This window comes from Pollachius pollachius (genome assembly GCF_949987615.1).
Source record: "Pollachius pollachius genome assembly, chromosome: 11".
NCBI lineage: Eukaryota > Metazoa > Chordata > Actinopteri > Gadiformes > Gadidae > Pollachius > Pollachius pollachius.
The window spans coordinates 19,041,654-19,059,203 of record NC_136944.1 but is presented as its reverse complement, the minus strand read 5'-3'; the positions used below and the strand labels follow the sequence as shown (position 1 = coordinate 19,059,203).

At 43.6% G+C, this 17,550-nt stretch overlaps 3 protein-coding genes across 3 annotated transcripts in view; 2 read left to right on the top strand and 1 right to left on the bottom strand.

Annotated features, from left to right (window-relative positions):
- aatka (apoptosis-associated tyrosine kinase a) overlaps window positions 1-8,074 on the bottom strand; it is a gene marked incomplete at its 5' end in the record, with an annotated part of 23,709 nt that extends 15,635 nt beyond the window's left edge. Inside the window, one exon of the mRNA XM_079746176.1 lies at window positions 7,993-8,074. Within this exon, the coding sequence (XP_079602302.1) occupies window positions 7,993-8,074 (82 nt within the window). The remainder of the gene's footprint in view (window positions 1-7,992) is intronic.
- Window positions 8,075-10,214: 2,140 nt separating this feature from the next.
- Window positions 10,215-12,989, top strand: LOC307082244 (immunoglobulin lambda-1 light chain-like). The gene is made up of 4 exons (XM_079745758.1): window positions 10,215-10,315; window positions 10,423-10,748; window positions 11,938-11,971; window positions 12,589-12,989. Exons 1-4 carry the CDS (start codon window positions 10,276-10,278, stop codon window positions 12,918-12,920), a joined length of 732 nt encoding a protein of 243 aa, XP_079601884.1. The 5' UTR covers window positions 10,215-10,275; the 3' UTR covers window positions 12,921-12,989.
- A 1,190-nt stretch (window positions 12,990-14,179) lies between these two features.
- On the top strand, window positions 14,180-16,937 carry LOC307082245 (immunoglobulin lambda-1 light chain-like). The gene is made up of 4 exons (XM_079745759.1): window positions 14,180-14,282; window positions 14,390-14,715; window positions 15,899-15,932; window positions 16,526-16,937. Exons 1-4 carry the CDS (start codon window positions 14,243-14,245, stop codon window positions 16,852-16,854), a joined length of 729 nt encoding a protein of 242 aa, XP_079601885.1. The 5' UTR covers window positions 14,180-14,242; the 3' UTR covers window positions 16,855-16,937.
- Window positions 16,938-17,550: the final 613 nt, after the last annotated feature.

Sequence of the window (17,550 nt, the reverse complement as noted above, 5' to 3'; positions counted from 1 at the left end):
TGTTCATAGACCGTTTTCATAGAGGGGTCATCGTAAGACAGGACTAACACTAATTAGGTCTCCTTTTATGTAACTGGGCAAGGGCACAAGACAAACCTAGTGGCCATTTTTTTTGATAACTTGTCAAAGGAGCAGACATATTGTTTGAGTTATGAGCAACATGAGTTTTTGCTACGATTTCACGTGTCTCTAGAGCCGAGACAGTGAACCGCATTACATCCGCTTTATTGTCTATGAATGAATTGGAAATGAGTCTTAAGAGAGGTTTCCCTTATGAAACCAGTGGCTGAATTATCCAACATAAACACATATTTCTCAAAAGGACAGAGGTAAAAGTTACTTTGACCACGTACCGTACATCTAAATCTCCCTGGGGGAGGGACATCGTGAGGCATGCTATTTATAAGCAGCGTCACTGCAGACGTTTATAAGTAGTATTCATACAGTAAAAATGTAAATTCATCCCAGAAATTCCAAGACCAAGTCAACAGCCTGGGGATGAGGATTTATGATGGCAAGTGCAGCTCTTGCTTTAGGTTGTAACTAGAAGGAAAATGAGTGACTGTATCCAAGGAAATATGCAATATGGGATGCATTTAGCCTGCTAAAAGTGATGTTATACAGGCACACATGAACAGGCATTCACACACATTTACACATCCCCACGCACACATGCACGCACGCACACACGCGCCCACACACACTCACACACACACACACACCTCACCCCTTTTAAGCCTTGACACTATGCTGGGCTAAACTATGCATACTGTACCTCTTCCATGCTTCCATGCCCCCTGTTTGACCCTGAGGCAAAATATATATGCTGATATGGATAGACAGTTACTTGAACACACACATGCACGTACGCACACACAGCCACACACACACACATATACATGTAAAATACATAAATGTCTGGGTGGCAGACAGAGCAGGGAGCTACAGTGTGTTTGGCGAGGCGTTCCTATTTTACCCCCTCTACACATTGCCATGGTAACAGCCTGACGGACTGTGCCAACGCAGCTGATTGGCTCCCACGTTGCATAGGCCCTCCTACTCCGTTTCGCTTCCTCAATTTCCCTAATGCTGACACACACCTTCATCCCCCTCCCCTGCCCAGCTCCATCTCACTACCTTCATCTTCACGTTGACCATACTTCACAGTGTACGCTTTAAACGTGTGCCAGTGGAGCGTGTGTGGCTGGCGTGAGCAGAACAGACTCAATATGATCATTTATCATTTCTATTAACACATTGTATCTGTTTCCCATCTGGGAAAAAACAGTTTATCTCACTGGATCTCCTCTGTCTTATATCGCCATCAAATTTGTATCTTATTCTTTACAAGGGTTAGTGTGGTTTGTGTGCATGCGTGTGTGTGTGCATGTGTATGTGTGCGTGTGTGTGTCTGTGTGTGTGTGTGCATGTGTGTGTGTGTGGCTGTTTTTGCATGTGTGCATGTGTGTATATCTGTGTGTGTGCGTGTTTGCATGTGTGTGCGCACGTGTACGTGTATGGTTGTGTGTGTGCGTGTGTGTATGTCAGTGTGTTTGCATTTGTGTGTGTGTCTGAGTGTGTGTGTGTGTGTGTGTGTGTGCGTGTGTGTGTGTGGTTGTGTTCGTGCCTGTGTGTGTGTGAATGTAAAGGTCAGTGAAGGTGTCTTATCAGACTCCACCAGGAGGAGCAGTGCCCTCCAGGTGTATTCTAGTCCGTGTCAGACAGAGGCCTCAACAGAACAACAAACAGTCTGGAGCGGGGAGGCAGCCAGGGTTGCAGGGTAAAGACTTTGTCTTGAAGAGCGGCAGTTTGTATATGAGTGCCCAGGGTCCCTTTGCATGTGCACAGCAGCAATAATATCAGAGACCAAAAGCTCAATAAATCTACACCTTATGCCCCACGTGCTTCCCACAAAGAACCAATAGATAGGTACTGATCCGTGCTCCTGCATTCCTGCACTCCTGAGAACACCCTTAACACTAGCTTCATAAAGTACAGCTGTCCTGCTGACATGTCAGACATTACCTCCAGCGTCTCCCATAAGGAGACCGCTTTGGAAGCTGTTTCCCTCCGTCTCCCTCCGGAGAGTCGGGGCTCGCGACCGCCCCGGTGTTCTAGTGTATATAATGTTCCCTTTTGTGTTTAACTGCAGTTTAAAATGATATTTTAGTATCCCAGAGGTTATGAGGGGCTGAGAAACGTGATTAAGGGAGGGTGGGCGTCAACGACAGGAGGGCTGATTCAGTACTTTGTTGAGAAACCAAGAGGAAGGTGTAAAACAAAACAAAGGTAGAAACAGAGGAAGTGGAGATTAAAAGGTTTGGACATGTAAGGAAGGAAGGAAAAATAGAGAGAGGTAGAGAGAGAGAGAGAGATAGACAGAGAGACAGAGGGAGAGAGAGAGAGAGAGACAGAGAAAGAGAAAGGGAGAGAGAGAAGAGAGAGCGACATTAAATGTTTTGGGAGCAAGGAAGAACAGTGAAAGTTAAAGCAGATACAGAGGACATTTTAACTTGGATACATGCTATGTGTGTCCATGTGTGTGCATCCGTGTGTGTGTGTCCATGTGCGTGTATCTGTGTGTGTGTGTCTGTCTGTGTGTGTGTGTGTGTGTGCATCAGAAGGTGTGTGTGTGTGTGTGTGTGTGTGTGTTGGTGATAATGTTTTGGCGATAATGTGATGGCGTGTTAAGTGCAGTGTTATCTTAGCTTTCCTGCAAGCTCATAAATAAAAGCATACCCCAGTGGGCAGGAGCATTGCTGTTGCTGTGCAGACAAGGCAGGTAAAACCACTGCTCTGACACATGGTTCCTGAGAATAAGATCTGCACGCTGTGCATTGCCCATTCCCCCGTGGTCACTATTATGGGGTATAAGGACAGGGTATCACAAAGAGAGACAGAGAGGACAAATATTTTGTATCCTGCTTTTGTGTCAATGTTTGTCAATGTACATTTCCCTCGCCTGTTGTTGAGCCCTTTGAGTTGAATTTGAATGCAGAGAGAGAGAGAGCAACATGTAGGAAGGAACTGCACTACACTGCCATCTACAAAAACACCAAGGCCTAGTCAGCACACACATTGTACACAGGGATGGATAAAGACACACATCAATGGACTGTATTGACAGTTTCATAGAAAACTGCAGCCATATACTAATATGAGAATGTATGGCCCCCTTCTGGGTTATGCAGGCACAGCATATAAAGTGGCCCAAGTATAGAGCCCAGTGGTACACCAGAGTTCACAATGCATTGCTCACAGGGTGCAGTGCCCTGAATTATCTTGTGGGTCTACACCAGCAGATTACAACGGGAAAACTTTATTCACAGATCAAGGAGTACATTGCAGGTCAACATTATAAACATTGCACCTTTCTCGAGCATTAATAAAGCCATTACCAACCAACCAATGCCATGTATTGGTATGGCACGGCCCAGTAGTGGTATATATTGCTATTGGGTGTCTGTAGTGATTGGAAAATAATGCTTGCACTCAGTGTTTCCACTGTGTTTCTTTCATAGAGGAAGCAAATGGGCTACTGTGAGAAAGGAACAGGAAGGCACATACGGCAGTACTGCTCTTGAGGCCTTCTCTAAGCTCATTGGTAGCCTTCTCTAGGCACCAACACCCAATACACCACCCACACATGCATACACACCATCTCAAAGACACACACACACACACACACAAACACACACACACACACACACACACACACACAAGCACACAGACACACACACACACACACACACACACACACACACACACACACATACACACACGCAATATGAACGATCATTTAGAGATAAATGCATCCACAAATATAGTCAAGCAAACACTGAAGTCATATGGACTCTAGCAGAACTACGAAGATATTTAGCTGGGATGTGTTTTAGCTCGCATTTAGTGAAGATAGAAATCATTGCAAATGTCAGAGGGCTTACAAGACCAGAGGTAAAGAGGAAGGGAGAAGGAGAGGGGGAGAGATATATGAGAGAGAGAGAGAGAGAGAGAGAGAGAGAGAGAGAGAGAGAGAGAGAGAGAGAGAGGCAGGGAGTGAGAGAGGCGGTGATGGGTGTCATTATGTCATTAACTAGGAGGGGAGGCCCAGGGGAGCAGGCAGAGCTGCAGGGCTGTCATCCTGGCAGGACACGGCTGCTGTCGGGAACACTCTCTTGCCCAAGTTGGTAGTTGCCTCATGTGTCTTCCTTCCGGTTAGTTAGTTGTTTAGATATTTAGCTATCTAGCTGGTTAGATGGTTGGTTAGTTAGTTAGTTAGTTAGTTAGTTAGCTAGTTAGATAGCTAGTTGATCAGGAAAATGCTTAATATGCTAGCAAGCTAGCTGGTTAGATATTTAGTTATTGAAATAGTTAGGTAGATTGATAGTCAATTAGTTACTTAGTTAGCTAGCTGATTTTATGATTAAAAAGAAAGCAACACACAGATAATAGATGTATTAGCATCTATTATCTACAACACATTTAAATCATAATTTATCAACTGGACCTCCCCCCCCCTCCACACACACACACAAACACACTTCCTGTGACCTTTACACCAAACATCCCACACTATTTAAAACCCCAGTCTATCCCCATACAAGCTTCCCAAATGGGCGGCCTTTGGGAACAATACCTTTTATACTTGGTCAGTTGAACATTAGCTTAGCCAGCGTTTCATGTTTAAATGTGTTGAGCCACTTCATGGTGTCATCAGTAACAAGCTAGGCCGCAGCGAACCGGAGTCAACATCGACTCCTATTGCTCGGAGGGTAGGAATCCCCGCGCACAAAAGTATATTCATAGCGTGATAGCATTGCGTAGCTCAGTGATGCTAGCGTTGTAGTGTGCCTGCGTGGCATGGGTGTTTCTTCCTTGTGATGATATGTTGCGAATATACCACCAGTGTGCACCACCAGGACACAGCTGAAGGACAGAGCGCGGAGGCAGTCAGACCCAGCGCTGCGTCGACAGACTGCTGATTGATCGCTATGGAGGTCACCGGCACTTCTGGCAGTCAGGTGACCCTTAAAGGGGGATAGCGTGGATACAGAGGCCTCCTGGTGAGCAGGCATCCCACATATGCAGAGAGACTCATGCACACACACACGAGCACGATTTGTCTACTGCTAGCCACAGCTAATGTCCGCCGGCTTCTCCGTGTAGCCTTGGGCGGAGAGCTCTCCGTGGTGCTGAAACGTGAGTGGCGGTGATCACAGGGCAACCCTCTTTCCTAGTTGCGAAAACGGATAACCCCAAGCTCAATGCAGTCAGGTAGCCCCAGGTACCCCCCCAACTCTCTCTCTTTCACTACTTCTCTCTCTATTTTGTTCTCTTTCTCTCTCTCTCCCCCCTCTCACTTTCACATTTTCTCTCTTTACCTCTCTTCTCCCCCTTTCCCTCTCCCCCTCTCTCCCATTTGCTCTCTCTCCTTTTCTCTCCTTCTCCCCCCTTCACTCTCTCGCACTGTCTCTCTCACCCCCACTTTCTCTTTTTCTCCTTGTCCCCCTCCCTCTCTCCACCACTTTCTCTCTCCCTCTGTCACTGTGCGTTACCCCAGAGGAGAGCTTCATTAAAGAGTGTCCTTAACAGGTGTAGATGTGAGGGATGGCCCCACTCCAAGTGAGACTTCTAAATCATTCAGCTGTCCTCATGCCCACGACTAGCACTACAACAGACATTTCTCCTATCTCTGGCTTTAGGAGGAACTTCATAAAAACAATTGCATTTAATGTCACTTACACACACATGTGCTCACGCACTTGCTCACAGATACACGAGCGGACACGTGCACACACATACACAAACACACACACACACACACACACCCGCATACAAACACACAAAAACCCACACATGCACACAACCACACGCGCCAACACACACACGAGCACGCACTCACGCACTTGCACCCACATACACGTACACGCGCAGACACGTGCACACACATCAACACACACAGTTGTTTTACAATAACTCATCACTCAATATCTCTCATTCAATTCAACCGTACCGTGCAGCTAATGACTGTGATGTAGTTACAGAACTGTGCACTCATCTCCGGGGAGATGGACTTGAGTGGTTCCTACCAGCTACTGCAGCCTTTAAGTGCAGGAGATTTCCCAGTAATTAATAGATCCATCATATCATCTGTCTTGTAGAAGTCCGAGCCAAAGCCACAGGTCCTAAAGCTGCCATTACAAGCAACTGTTAACTTCGGCTCGCTTCATTGGGAATGATTCATATTATATTAACATTATACAAAATAAGGTTGTTTAATGTTTCGTTTTTCCAAACATGTGTAACCAGCAGGGGCGTATGATAATAATTAGTAATAAATAATATCCATTATTAATGACGATTTTTTCCTGTACTGTTCTGTCCTTCATAATTTGTGGGTAGTGGTGGGAAGTGTTGGCATGGCACTCATTGGTTCCTTTCGACACGCCCCTTTCTATCACCTAGGCAACATTGATTCTCAATCCCATTGCTAGCCGAGTCAGTGAACAAAGTGCTAGCGATGGGCTACTCTTCTGTGCTATGTATGACATCGCCATGACAAACAACATCAACAAACGCAAGACACCATCTATCAAATCAAACCAGTTTAGTAGCACAGAGATGTGTTTTTTATCAACCTATCATGGGATCTGTTTGATAAACACTGAGTAATGCCATGTTTGTTCTGTTTCATTGCTGTGCCGTCATATTCTTCTTGAGGAGGATATAAAGATAGACTCATCACATCTTCTTACAGACATTACCAAAGACATGAATTCACACACACACACACACACACACACACACACACACACACACACACACACACACACACACACACACACATATACACACACACATATATGCATGTACACATGCATACACATAATGTATAAACAAACAAGAACACACTCATACACACACACATATATGTGTTTTTTTGATTGGCACACACATGTATGCACGCACATACATGCCCACACAGACACACACACACACACACACACACACACACACACACACACACACACACACATACACACAGAATAATATAAATAAAACTTAAAGCCCTTCTCTGACTTTCATTGCATGCTCAGCATATCAGCAGGGCAAGTGGGGGGCTGGAGGGGGGGATCATGTTTACACACACACACGCACACACACATGTATTCTGTTGTTCAAGCCCACGTTGAGGCTTTCCTGGCTACCATTTGAAGCAAACTCAGCCCCCTATACTGCAGCAGCCCCTATAGTCCCTGCTGTCACCCAGGGCCATGCAGACCTGCTTAGACACTGCATTTGAAGCAGGATGAAAACAACACCGTTGTCTCTGTATCGTCTGAGGTGGCAGGTTACATCTCTGATCAGGTCATTGCAATGATTATCAACCTTATAAATAGATACATAAATAAGTATATTTATTTATTATATTATTTATATATATATATAGATATAGATATATATATATATATGTTTTAGACACACACAGATGCACGCACACAAAAACACAAACACACACTCTCGCCATCATATGCACACACACACACATGCACGCACGCATGCACTCATCAACACACACACACACACACACACACACACAGACACGCACGCACGAACACACACGCACACACACACACACACACACACACACACACACAAAACTCACAGCTGCATGGGTGTACGTGCTGAACCAATGCGGAACCAGTGCGGGTACAACTCTTAACCCTTTTGTCGCCAAGCTTAAGGGCTTGGTGAATAACGTCCTATTTCTGCGTAGATCTTGGAAGACTTGCTTGTCATCTGAACGTCACATTGGCAGCAATGACTGGTGTGCAATGAATGGCATTGCACAACATTGATCGGAGCATATATCCAAATCAATGTATCCAGTGTGATATAACGTATGGTAATAAGACACGACCAGGCAATCACAATAACGGCATCCCATTTGACTACAGTGCATCGTCCATCGTGTGTGTCTCTTGTCCTTACCTGTATCAAAGTGGGAACTGAAGGCAAAACTGGGATTGAAAAACGCTGAAGACATGGCAATCGCATAAAGGGCCAGAAGCATCCTCTTCACTGTGTCAATGGGGTGATGTTACACTCAAACAAAATGACCCTGAAACACAACGAGTGTGTACATTCTGCAACGTCGGCTCATGCGTTACGGTGATGGGGACGACGGAGTGCGCAGCGTTTTATCCCAGTAGACATCCCGGGTCCGACTGTCCTCATCCACGCTCGTCTCACACGGATCAGGATGCAGATGTTGTTGTCCTTTACATTATGCTCACGATATTTTGTTCACGGAGTCCAGCAACATTCGCTTTCAGCGCATCGACTTGCTTGGAGCGGTGTTTTCTTTCGACACGGGTTAACTTAATCGCCACTCTGGTCGAGGAGCGATTCCCTTATTCACATCGTTTCATTGATGTCGACTGCACCAGGCGTTTGGCAACGTGCCCGTTCCGTTGGTTATCAAACAACCTTGGCTTTTACAATCGTCTCCTTTTCACGTCGTTGTCCAATGACCTCGCTTGAATCCGTCGTACATATCTGCGTAAAAAAATAACGGCCAAAGACTATCTGATCAACCACATCCTGCAAAGGTAGCCGATCATTTTGGATTCGGGATGGCACCGTCGCTGGTCCCTTGATTTCGATTATTTGGAGCGAGCGCGATTGTGTGTGTGCGTGTGCGTGCGAGTGTGTGCATGTGTGTGCGTGTGTGTGTGTGTGCGTGCGTGCATGTGTGTGCGTGTGTGCGTGTGTGTGCGTGTGTGTGTGTGTGTGTGTGTGTGTGTGTGTGTGTGTGAGAGAGAGAGAGTCAGCGTGTAGGCTATGTGTATTCTATTTAGTCCATAGGCAACTATGTAAATGGATATATATATAACAGGGTAAAAAAAAAGACCTTTAGCTTAAGACTAAACATAAAATACAACATATGCTTTTTGTGCAATTATTTGTAGCGCGAATTTAAGATTCAAGATAAGGAACACGCAGAGGTAAAAAAAAAAAGAAAAAAGTAAGCTCTTCTCCCTCAAAAGCTGAGAAGAGCAGCCATCTGCTGGTCGGCCGTGTTATTGCATAGTCCGAATAACCTCCCATGTGTGTTGTCCCAAAAAAAAAAAAAAAAAGAACAATCAAGCAATCAATATCTGGAAGATATGGTTATTTTGGTAAACCTGGTCATTGGTCAAACCATTCTGAAAAAGACTATGTGTTAGTTTGGCTCTTCTCATTCCATGGTAGACATACAAGAGTCAGATTGGAGACGATGAGGCCAGTCGAAATAAAATATTCAAACCGAATGGAAATCAAGTTTCACACGATCACTGAAGCATTGCTGCCCCCTCGGCAATCTAGTTCCAAGGATGCACCTGGTGGCCTCGTAACTTCAAGAACAGCTTTATGTAAATGATATGTGGAACTCATCTTTCACTCTTACAAGGACAGTGCTAGGTAAGGTTAGGGCCAGCATGCCTTTATACTTGAACAAGACACACACACACACACAACATGTGTGTGTGTGTGTGTGTGTGTGTGTGTGTGTGTCTGTGTCTGTGTGTCTGTGTGTGCCTGTGTGTGTTTGTGCGTACACGAGCATGCATGTGTCAAATAATGAAACAAACTAGAATAAGGTTGATGGAAACAGAACAGAAGCGATGGCCAAGTCATTTATGGAAACTGGTTGTGTTGTCAACTGCCAAATTATCTCTGAACCTGTCCAGGAATCACAACTTATTTGATCTGGTCCACTTGAATGTTTCATTCATCCACTAATTCAGCCATCCTTCGAGGTGTATCAGTGCATTGAGCTCTACCTGAGGCTCCTCTTCCTGTTTCCAGAGTCCCTCCTCTTCCTCCTCCTCCTCCTTCTCACTAAGCCTCATATCAAATGTCTGTTAACCTTCACTCATCTATCTGAACAGCTGATTTCTTAGATGAAGGCAGACACTGGCGTGCTATTAGGACATTCATGACCACATGCGTGTAGCATCGAACACACGCAATCCCAACCGGACGACTCTGACCTTTGACCTGTTCACTCATCAGATCCATGTGCAACCAAGGAGAGAGGATTGAGTACAACACATGACATGGAGTTCCATCCTCAGTAGTGCGGTGAAAGCCCCTCCCCTCCTCTGTCTGGGTGTGTTTATAAGCCGGGGGTTCTCGTGCCTCTCCTCCTCTCCTCCTCCTCTCCTCACTCCTAACCCTGCTCACCTCTCAGCTGGACAGCCAGAGACCTTCCCGCTCCACACTGACAACATGCTGGGGACTCTCTGCTCTCTGCTGGCTGCCCTCACATGTAAGGAGGAGGCTGTTTCACTGCAGCTCTGGCCTCATGTCCCATTGATCAGCGTCAGGTCTTCACCTCTCACGGCTCCCTGCTTTCTGCTTTGCTTTCTCCTCCAGGTGTGAGCGCTGTGACTGTGGTGACACAGCAGCCTTCTGTTGTGACGCTGGACAGAGGAGAGACGGCCTCCATCGACTGTAACCTGGGGAGTGTTAATAACTCTCGTGCTAACTGGTATAAACAGATACCTGGACGAGTTCCTCAGTATGCCCTGAGTTTGTACCATGACTGGACCGATGTAAAATATGGTTCTGGATTCTCCTCACCTCATTTCACATCTACTTATCAGTCGAAGTATGATTATCGCTTGGTCATCAATAATGTGGAGGAAGGAGACTCAGCCGTTTATTATTGTCAGACATGGGATAGTTCTGCTAAAGAACACGTATCACAGTGATTTACACCATGACAAAAACCTCTTTCCAGAGCACTTCTGCTTTTCTGCTCCCTCAGATGGTGGCACAGTGCAAAGCCTTCATACCCAACCGTTTTATACCATTCTCTTCTGACTGATTTATTTGCGAAAACCTCAAAACCTTCCTTGATGGACACTAATGTGAAGTGTGCTTCTGTGACATCCACTGATTTGAACCACCACACAGTGAACACAGAGACGGGCCATTAGGGAGAATGAAGGACTAGGCATGTTTCTCAAGGATGTTTACAGGTAGGCTAAAGGGGATCGAGCCCAGAACCTTCTGGGTAGGGGTCTACCTGCAGTCACTGGATTACCTTACATATAAATACATGAATTATGATCATTCATGAGTTTTTAAAAACTATATATGATAATGATTGGGCAAGTGGCTGATGGAAATCACACATGATTTAGGTTTTGCAACAAGAAAAAGAAAGAAACAAAACAGAATTCTTAAACTTTAGTTTGTACACTACAGTAATGAATGAAGTTCATGGTTGAAGATTTGAGTGGATTGTGATTCAGGAGATAGGTGTGATCAATACTTGCTGACCTCTACTCCTCTGGTTAGTCTTGGCCTATTACATGTATTCTACATGAACCCTTTGGGATGCTGCTCTTTTGGCTGATTAATAATATTACCGAAGAGGCTAAATCATTGAATTTGTTGTTCCAATAACTGGGTGTAACATAGACGAGGAGGTGTCTCTGTTATACATGAAGAACCCCACTTCATAGCAGCCTCATTTCTGCTTCATGTTCTTCATGGTAATGTTATGTTGAAGAGATCTTTTTGTATTTTTTGCACACAGCTCATTATAATGATAGTAGGCACTCATTTAACCATTTAACACAATTTGTGCTTATCTATAGTTGGAGACAAGTAAACGTTGGACTTCTGTGGATCGTTCATCTACCAAAGGAACTGGAAAGTGATTCAAAGATGAACAAAAGGACCTATCTATGTTTTTTGTATTTACTGGAAATGGCATTTTAATTGACCATGTGGCAAGGACAAATTGTTACTTGGATTTCACTGGATTAAAACGGTTTCTACCTGTTATTCCGGGGAAAGGCATCACATAGAGGGTGGCTCCAGTGCCTTCAACAAGTCAGGAGGTTTTTGTACGGCCATGAACACAACTGAATCACTGTGGTATTCGGCGGAGGCACCAAGGTGATCGTTACTTGTAAGTATTGATTCATGTTTACTTATTGACTATTGTAATAAATATAAATTTTTCGTATTTCTTATGAACATATGTATCAAAGGATCTGTATTTACACTTTTCGAAAAACATTTCGGTTTTTTGTCATTTCCTTTTTGCGCGTTCAAGGCTTAGAAACAGTGGAGTAATATAGGTGTTGACTATTAAATTATTCATTTATACAATAATAATTATTCTAACGGTAAGCCTTATTTGCTATCTATTTTATTTTTACTTTTTTTTAGGTAACCATTCGACCATCCACGTTATCCTGTGCAACTTTTAGGTTCACACATTATCAACGCTTCATTGTTGTTAAAACGATTATAACCATGATCAGAAATAATATTGCATTATTATTCACTTCTAAAAAAATAGGCCTGTGTAATATGTTTAATATGTTACATCGTGATACAATCTTCCTATTGGTAACAGATACAACAACATATACAATCCAAGGTGCCAATGTACAAAGCCTACATATTTATAGCCATTCATTGATACTAAATCTTGAAGCGATATCATTTCGTCAAACATCAAAATCTGTACATTCTCGAATAATTTCTCTGATTCATGTTGTCATCACTTTCATGTTCCAGGCTCCAGCCTCCCTCCTCCTGTCCTGACATTCTACCGTCCTTCCACCAATCCGCTCTCGTCCAGCCATGCCGCTCTTGTCTGTCTGGCACGGCAGATGTCTATCAGCTTCGCAGAGGTGAGCTGGCTGGTCAACGGGAGTCCGGTCACCGAAGGGACTTGGACCAGCACCGCAGTTCAGCACCCCGACAAGACTTTCCAACTCAGCAGCCATCTGTCCCTTCGAGCTTGTGACTTCAGAGAGGACAGGAGCTACACATGTAAAGTGACCGTGGGTTCAAGCTCCTTTGAGAAAACGATGAGGATGTCTGAATGTAGGAACACTGTAGAATAAGTGTCACGTTAACGTTGACGTCTTGCTTGCTTGCTGCTTGTGCACTAGAAGATAGAGTGATTTTGTGATCTAAAGGCCTTTTGTGTGCATTCACGAATAACAACATTTCTGTACAATGTGTTGAGAAAAGTTCACTCAATAAAAGTCATTGCATTTGAAAAGAAAGTGTTGTCTCCTGCTCTTCAAATGAGAAAGTGATTAGTCCATTTCTTAAATTGATAAAAGATGCGATATGTTGAATTGATGTGGCAATGAACGTGCCAGAGGGAACAAAGTTTTGATTTTCACCCCAAAGGCTTACAAGTGCTGCCATCTGCTGGTGTCTGCAAGAATCACTTCAGACATCAACTGTTAAGACAAATAGATTGAATGTAGAAAATCCTCACATGAGAGTGACATGATATAAACTATATATAATCTTCCTACAAACATACTATATGCCAAAATTAATTTAACTTCATAGTGGTCATCTAACCATGAACCAAGACAAACCGGTGTTCTAATTTCCATTCCCATTTATCGCTTTATTCATTTAATGTTTCGGTCATCTCTAATATTTATTACATTGCACTAAACATGAGCATGTAAATAATAGTGTCAACCTAGTCAGTGAGGCATCCCTGCCCACCTCGTCCATCTAGTTCCCAGGATGCACCTGGTGGCCTCGTGGCTTCATGAATAGCTTTATGTAAATTATAAGGGGAAGTTTACTTTCACTCTTACAAGGACAGGGCTAGATAAGGTAAGGGCCTTAATACTTAACTAAGTAAAAAAGTGTGTTTCTCTGTGTGTATGTGTGTGTGTGTGTGTGTGTGTGTGTGTGTGTGTGTGTGTGTGTGTGTGTGTGTGTGTGTGTGTGTGTACAAGTGCAAGTGTCTATGTGTAACATGATGAAATAAACTAGACTAAGGTTTATGGAAACAGATCAGAAGCGATGGCCAAGTCATTTATGGAAACTGGTTGTTTTTATCAACGGCCAAATTGTCTTTGAACCTGTGAAGGAATCACAACTTATTTGATGTCCACTTGAATGTTTAATTCATCCACTAATTCATCCATCCATGGAGGTGCATCAGTGCATTGAGCTCTACCTGAGGCTCCTCTTCCTGTTTCCAGACTCCCTCCTCTTCCTCCTCCTCCTCCTTCTCACTAAGCCTCATATCCTCAATAGTGCGGTGAAAGCCCCTCCCCTCCTCTCTCTGGGAGTGTTTATAAGCCGGTGGTTCTTGTGCCTCTCCTCCTCTCCTCCTCCTCTCCTCACTCCTAACCCTGCTCACCTCTCAGCTGGACAGCCAGAGACCTTCCCGCTCCACACTGACAACATGCTGGGGACTCTCTGCTCTCTCCTGGCTGCCCTCACATGTAAGCAGGAGGCTGCTTCACTGCAGCTCTGGCCTCATGTCCCATTGATCAGCGTCAGGTCTTCACCTCTCACGGCTCCCTGCTTTCTGCTTTGCTTTCTCCTCCAGGTGTGAGCGCAGTGATTGTGGTGACACAGCAGCCTCCTGTTGTGACGCTGAGCAGAGGAGAGACGGCCTCCATCGACTGTAACCTGGGGAGCGTTACTGATCGATATGCTAACTGGTATAAACAGATACCTGGAGGAGTTCCTCAGTATGTACTGCGCTTTCACAAAAACGTTGCAGATGTGATATATGGTCCTGGATTTTCCTCACCCCATTTCACATCGACTTGTAAGACCGTGTCTGATTGTCGGTTGATCATCAATAATGTGGAGGAAGGAGACTCAGCCGTTTATCACTGTAACACATGGGATAATTCTACTCAAGCACAAGTATCACAGTGATTTACACCATGACAAAAACCTCTTCAAAGAGCCCTTCTGCTTTTCTGCTCTCTCAGATGGTGGCCCAGTATGAAACCTTCATGACCAACCGTTTCTGACGTCTTCACATGACTGATTTATTTGACGAAAAACTGAAACCCTTCCTTGATGGACACTTATGTGAACTGTGCTGCTGTGACATCCACTAATGTAAACCACCTCACAGCGAACGCAGAGACGGGTCATTAGGGAGAATGAAGGACATGTTTCCAAAGGATGTTTACAGGTAGGCTAAAGGGAATTGAGCCCAGAACCTTTCAGATAGGGGTCCAACTGTAGTCCCCGGATTACCCTTCATAAATACATGAAATACGATCATCATGAGTTTATAAAAATTATGTATGACAGTGTTTGCGCAAGCGGCTGATGGATATCAGGCATCATTCTCCCAAAACAGGAAATAGATAGAAAACAGCTCAGAATTATTAACCCTTTCACTACAGTAATTTGAGCTGCAGTAATTCTATGAATGAAGTGCATGGTTGAGGATTTGAGTGTATTGTGATTCAAGAGACAGGCATGATCAATACTTGCTGACCTCTACACCTCTGGTATGTCTTGGACTCATACATATATTCTACATGAACCCTTTGGGATGCTGTTGGCTGATAATATTACTATAATAATATTACTGAAGAGGCTAAATCATTGAATCTGTTGTTACTATAACGTGTAATATAGAGAAGGAGGTGTCTCTGTTATTCATGAAGAACCCCACTTCATAAAAGCCTCACTTCTGCTTCACGTTCTTCATGGTAACGTTATGTTGAAGAGATCATTTCGTATTTTTTGCACACAGCTGAGTATAATGATGGTAGTCATTTAACCATTTACCACAATTTGTGTCATCTATAGTTGGACACAAGTAAACGTTGGACTTCTGTGGATCTTTCATCTACCAAAGGAGATGGTGTGTCACAAAGATGAACAAGAAGACCTATCAATCATTTTTGTATTTAATGGAAATGGAATTTTAATTGACCATGTGGCAAGGACAGACTCTTACTTGGATTTCACGGATGTAACCGGTTTCTACCTGTTATTCCTGGGAATGGCATATAGAGGGTGGCTCCAGTGCCTCAAAAAGGCAGGAGGTTTTTGTACGGCCATGTATACAATCTGAATCACTGTGGTATTCGGCGGAGGCACCAAGGTGATCGTTACTGGTAAGTACAGATTCATGTTCGCTTATTCACCATGATAAATGTTTATTTTCGTATTCCTTATGAACATATGTATCAAGGTATCTGCATTTACACTTTCGAAAACATTTCGGATTTATTTCGTTTTCTTTTTGCCCGTTCAAGGCTTTGAAACAGTGGTGTGAAATAAGTGTTGACCACTTAATTATTTATTTTTACAATAATAATTATTTTATTCCTTAGCATATTTGCTATCTATTTAATTTAAATGTAGTTTTTAAGTTAACCAATCTACCATCCACTAGATAACCTGGGCAACTTTTAGGTCAAACAACATCAACGCTTCATTGTTATTAAAACGATTTTTACCCTAATTAGAAATGATATTGCACATTATTATTCACTTCTAAAAAATAGGCCAACGTATGTTTTGATGTAAAACATCGTGATACAAAATATTGGTAACAGATACAAGTTTACAATCCAAGGTTCCAATCAGAACATTTCTAGCCATTAAGTGATACCAAGTCTTGACGATATCTTTTCATTAAACATCAAAATCTGTGCATTCTCGAATAATTTCTCTGATTCATGTTGTCATCATTTTCATGTTCCAGGCTCAATCCTCCCTCCTCCTGTCCTGACATTCTACCGGCCTTCCACCAATCCGCTCTCGTCCAGCCATGCCGCTCTGGTCTGTCTGGCACGGCAGATGTCTATCGGCTTCGCAGAGGTGAGCTGGCTGGTCAACGGGAGTCCGGTCACCGAAGGGACTTGGACCAGCACCGCAGTTCAGCACCCCGACAAGACTTTCCAACTCAGCAGCCATCTGTCCCTTCGAGCTTGTGACTTCAGCGAGGACAGGAGCTACACATGTAAAGTGACCGTGGGTTCAAGCTCCTTTGAGAAAACGCTGAGGATGTCTGAATGTAGGAAAACTGTCTAATAAGTGTCACGTTAACGTTGACGTCTTTCTTGCTTGCTGCTTGTGCACTAGAAGATTTAAGGATGAAAATAACATTGTGATCTAAATTGTTTGTGTGCATCATGAGTGTTCACTCAATAAAAGTCATTGCATTTGAAAAAATGTTGTCTCGCGTTTTTTAAATGAAAAAGTGTTCTATTTTTCGATCCCTTTAGTTGATAAACGATAAGATATGTTTTCACGATGTGGAAATGAACCAGACGTTCACAGAGGGAACCAAGTTTAGCTTTTCTCTCCATTGGCTGTGAAGTTCTGACGTCTGCTGGTGTGTAAGAATCACTTCACATATCAACTGTTCAGGAAAAAAGATTGAATGTCGATAATCCTCACATTACAGGGGCATGATCTAAACGATAGATAATCTTCCTACAAACATACTATATGCCAGAATTCAATCACCTTTCATAGTGTTCGTCTAACCATGAAAGAGGAAACGCCTTTGAACAAATTTCCGTTCCCATATATCACTTATTTCGATTTGTATCGTCATTCCAGATCATAATATTTATTCTATAACACATAACATAAGCATGTAAATAATAGTGTTACCCTAGTCAGTGAAGCATGCCTGCCCACGTCATCCATCTCGTTCCCAGGATGCACCTGGTGGCCTCGTCCCTTCATGAATAGCTTTATGTAAATTCTAAGGTGAACTTA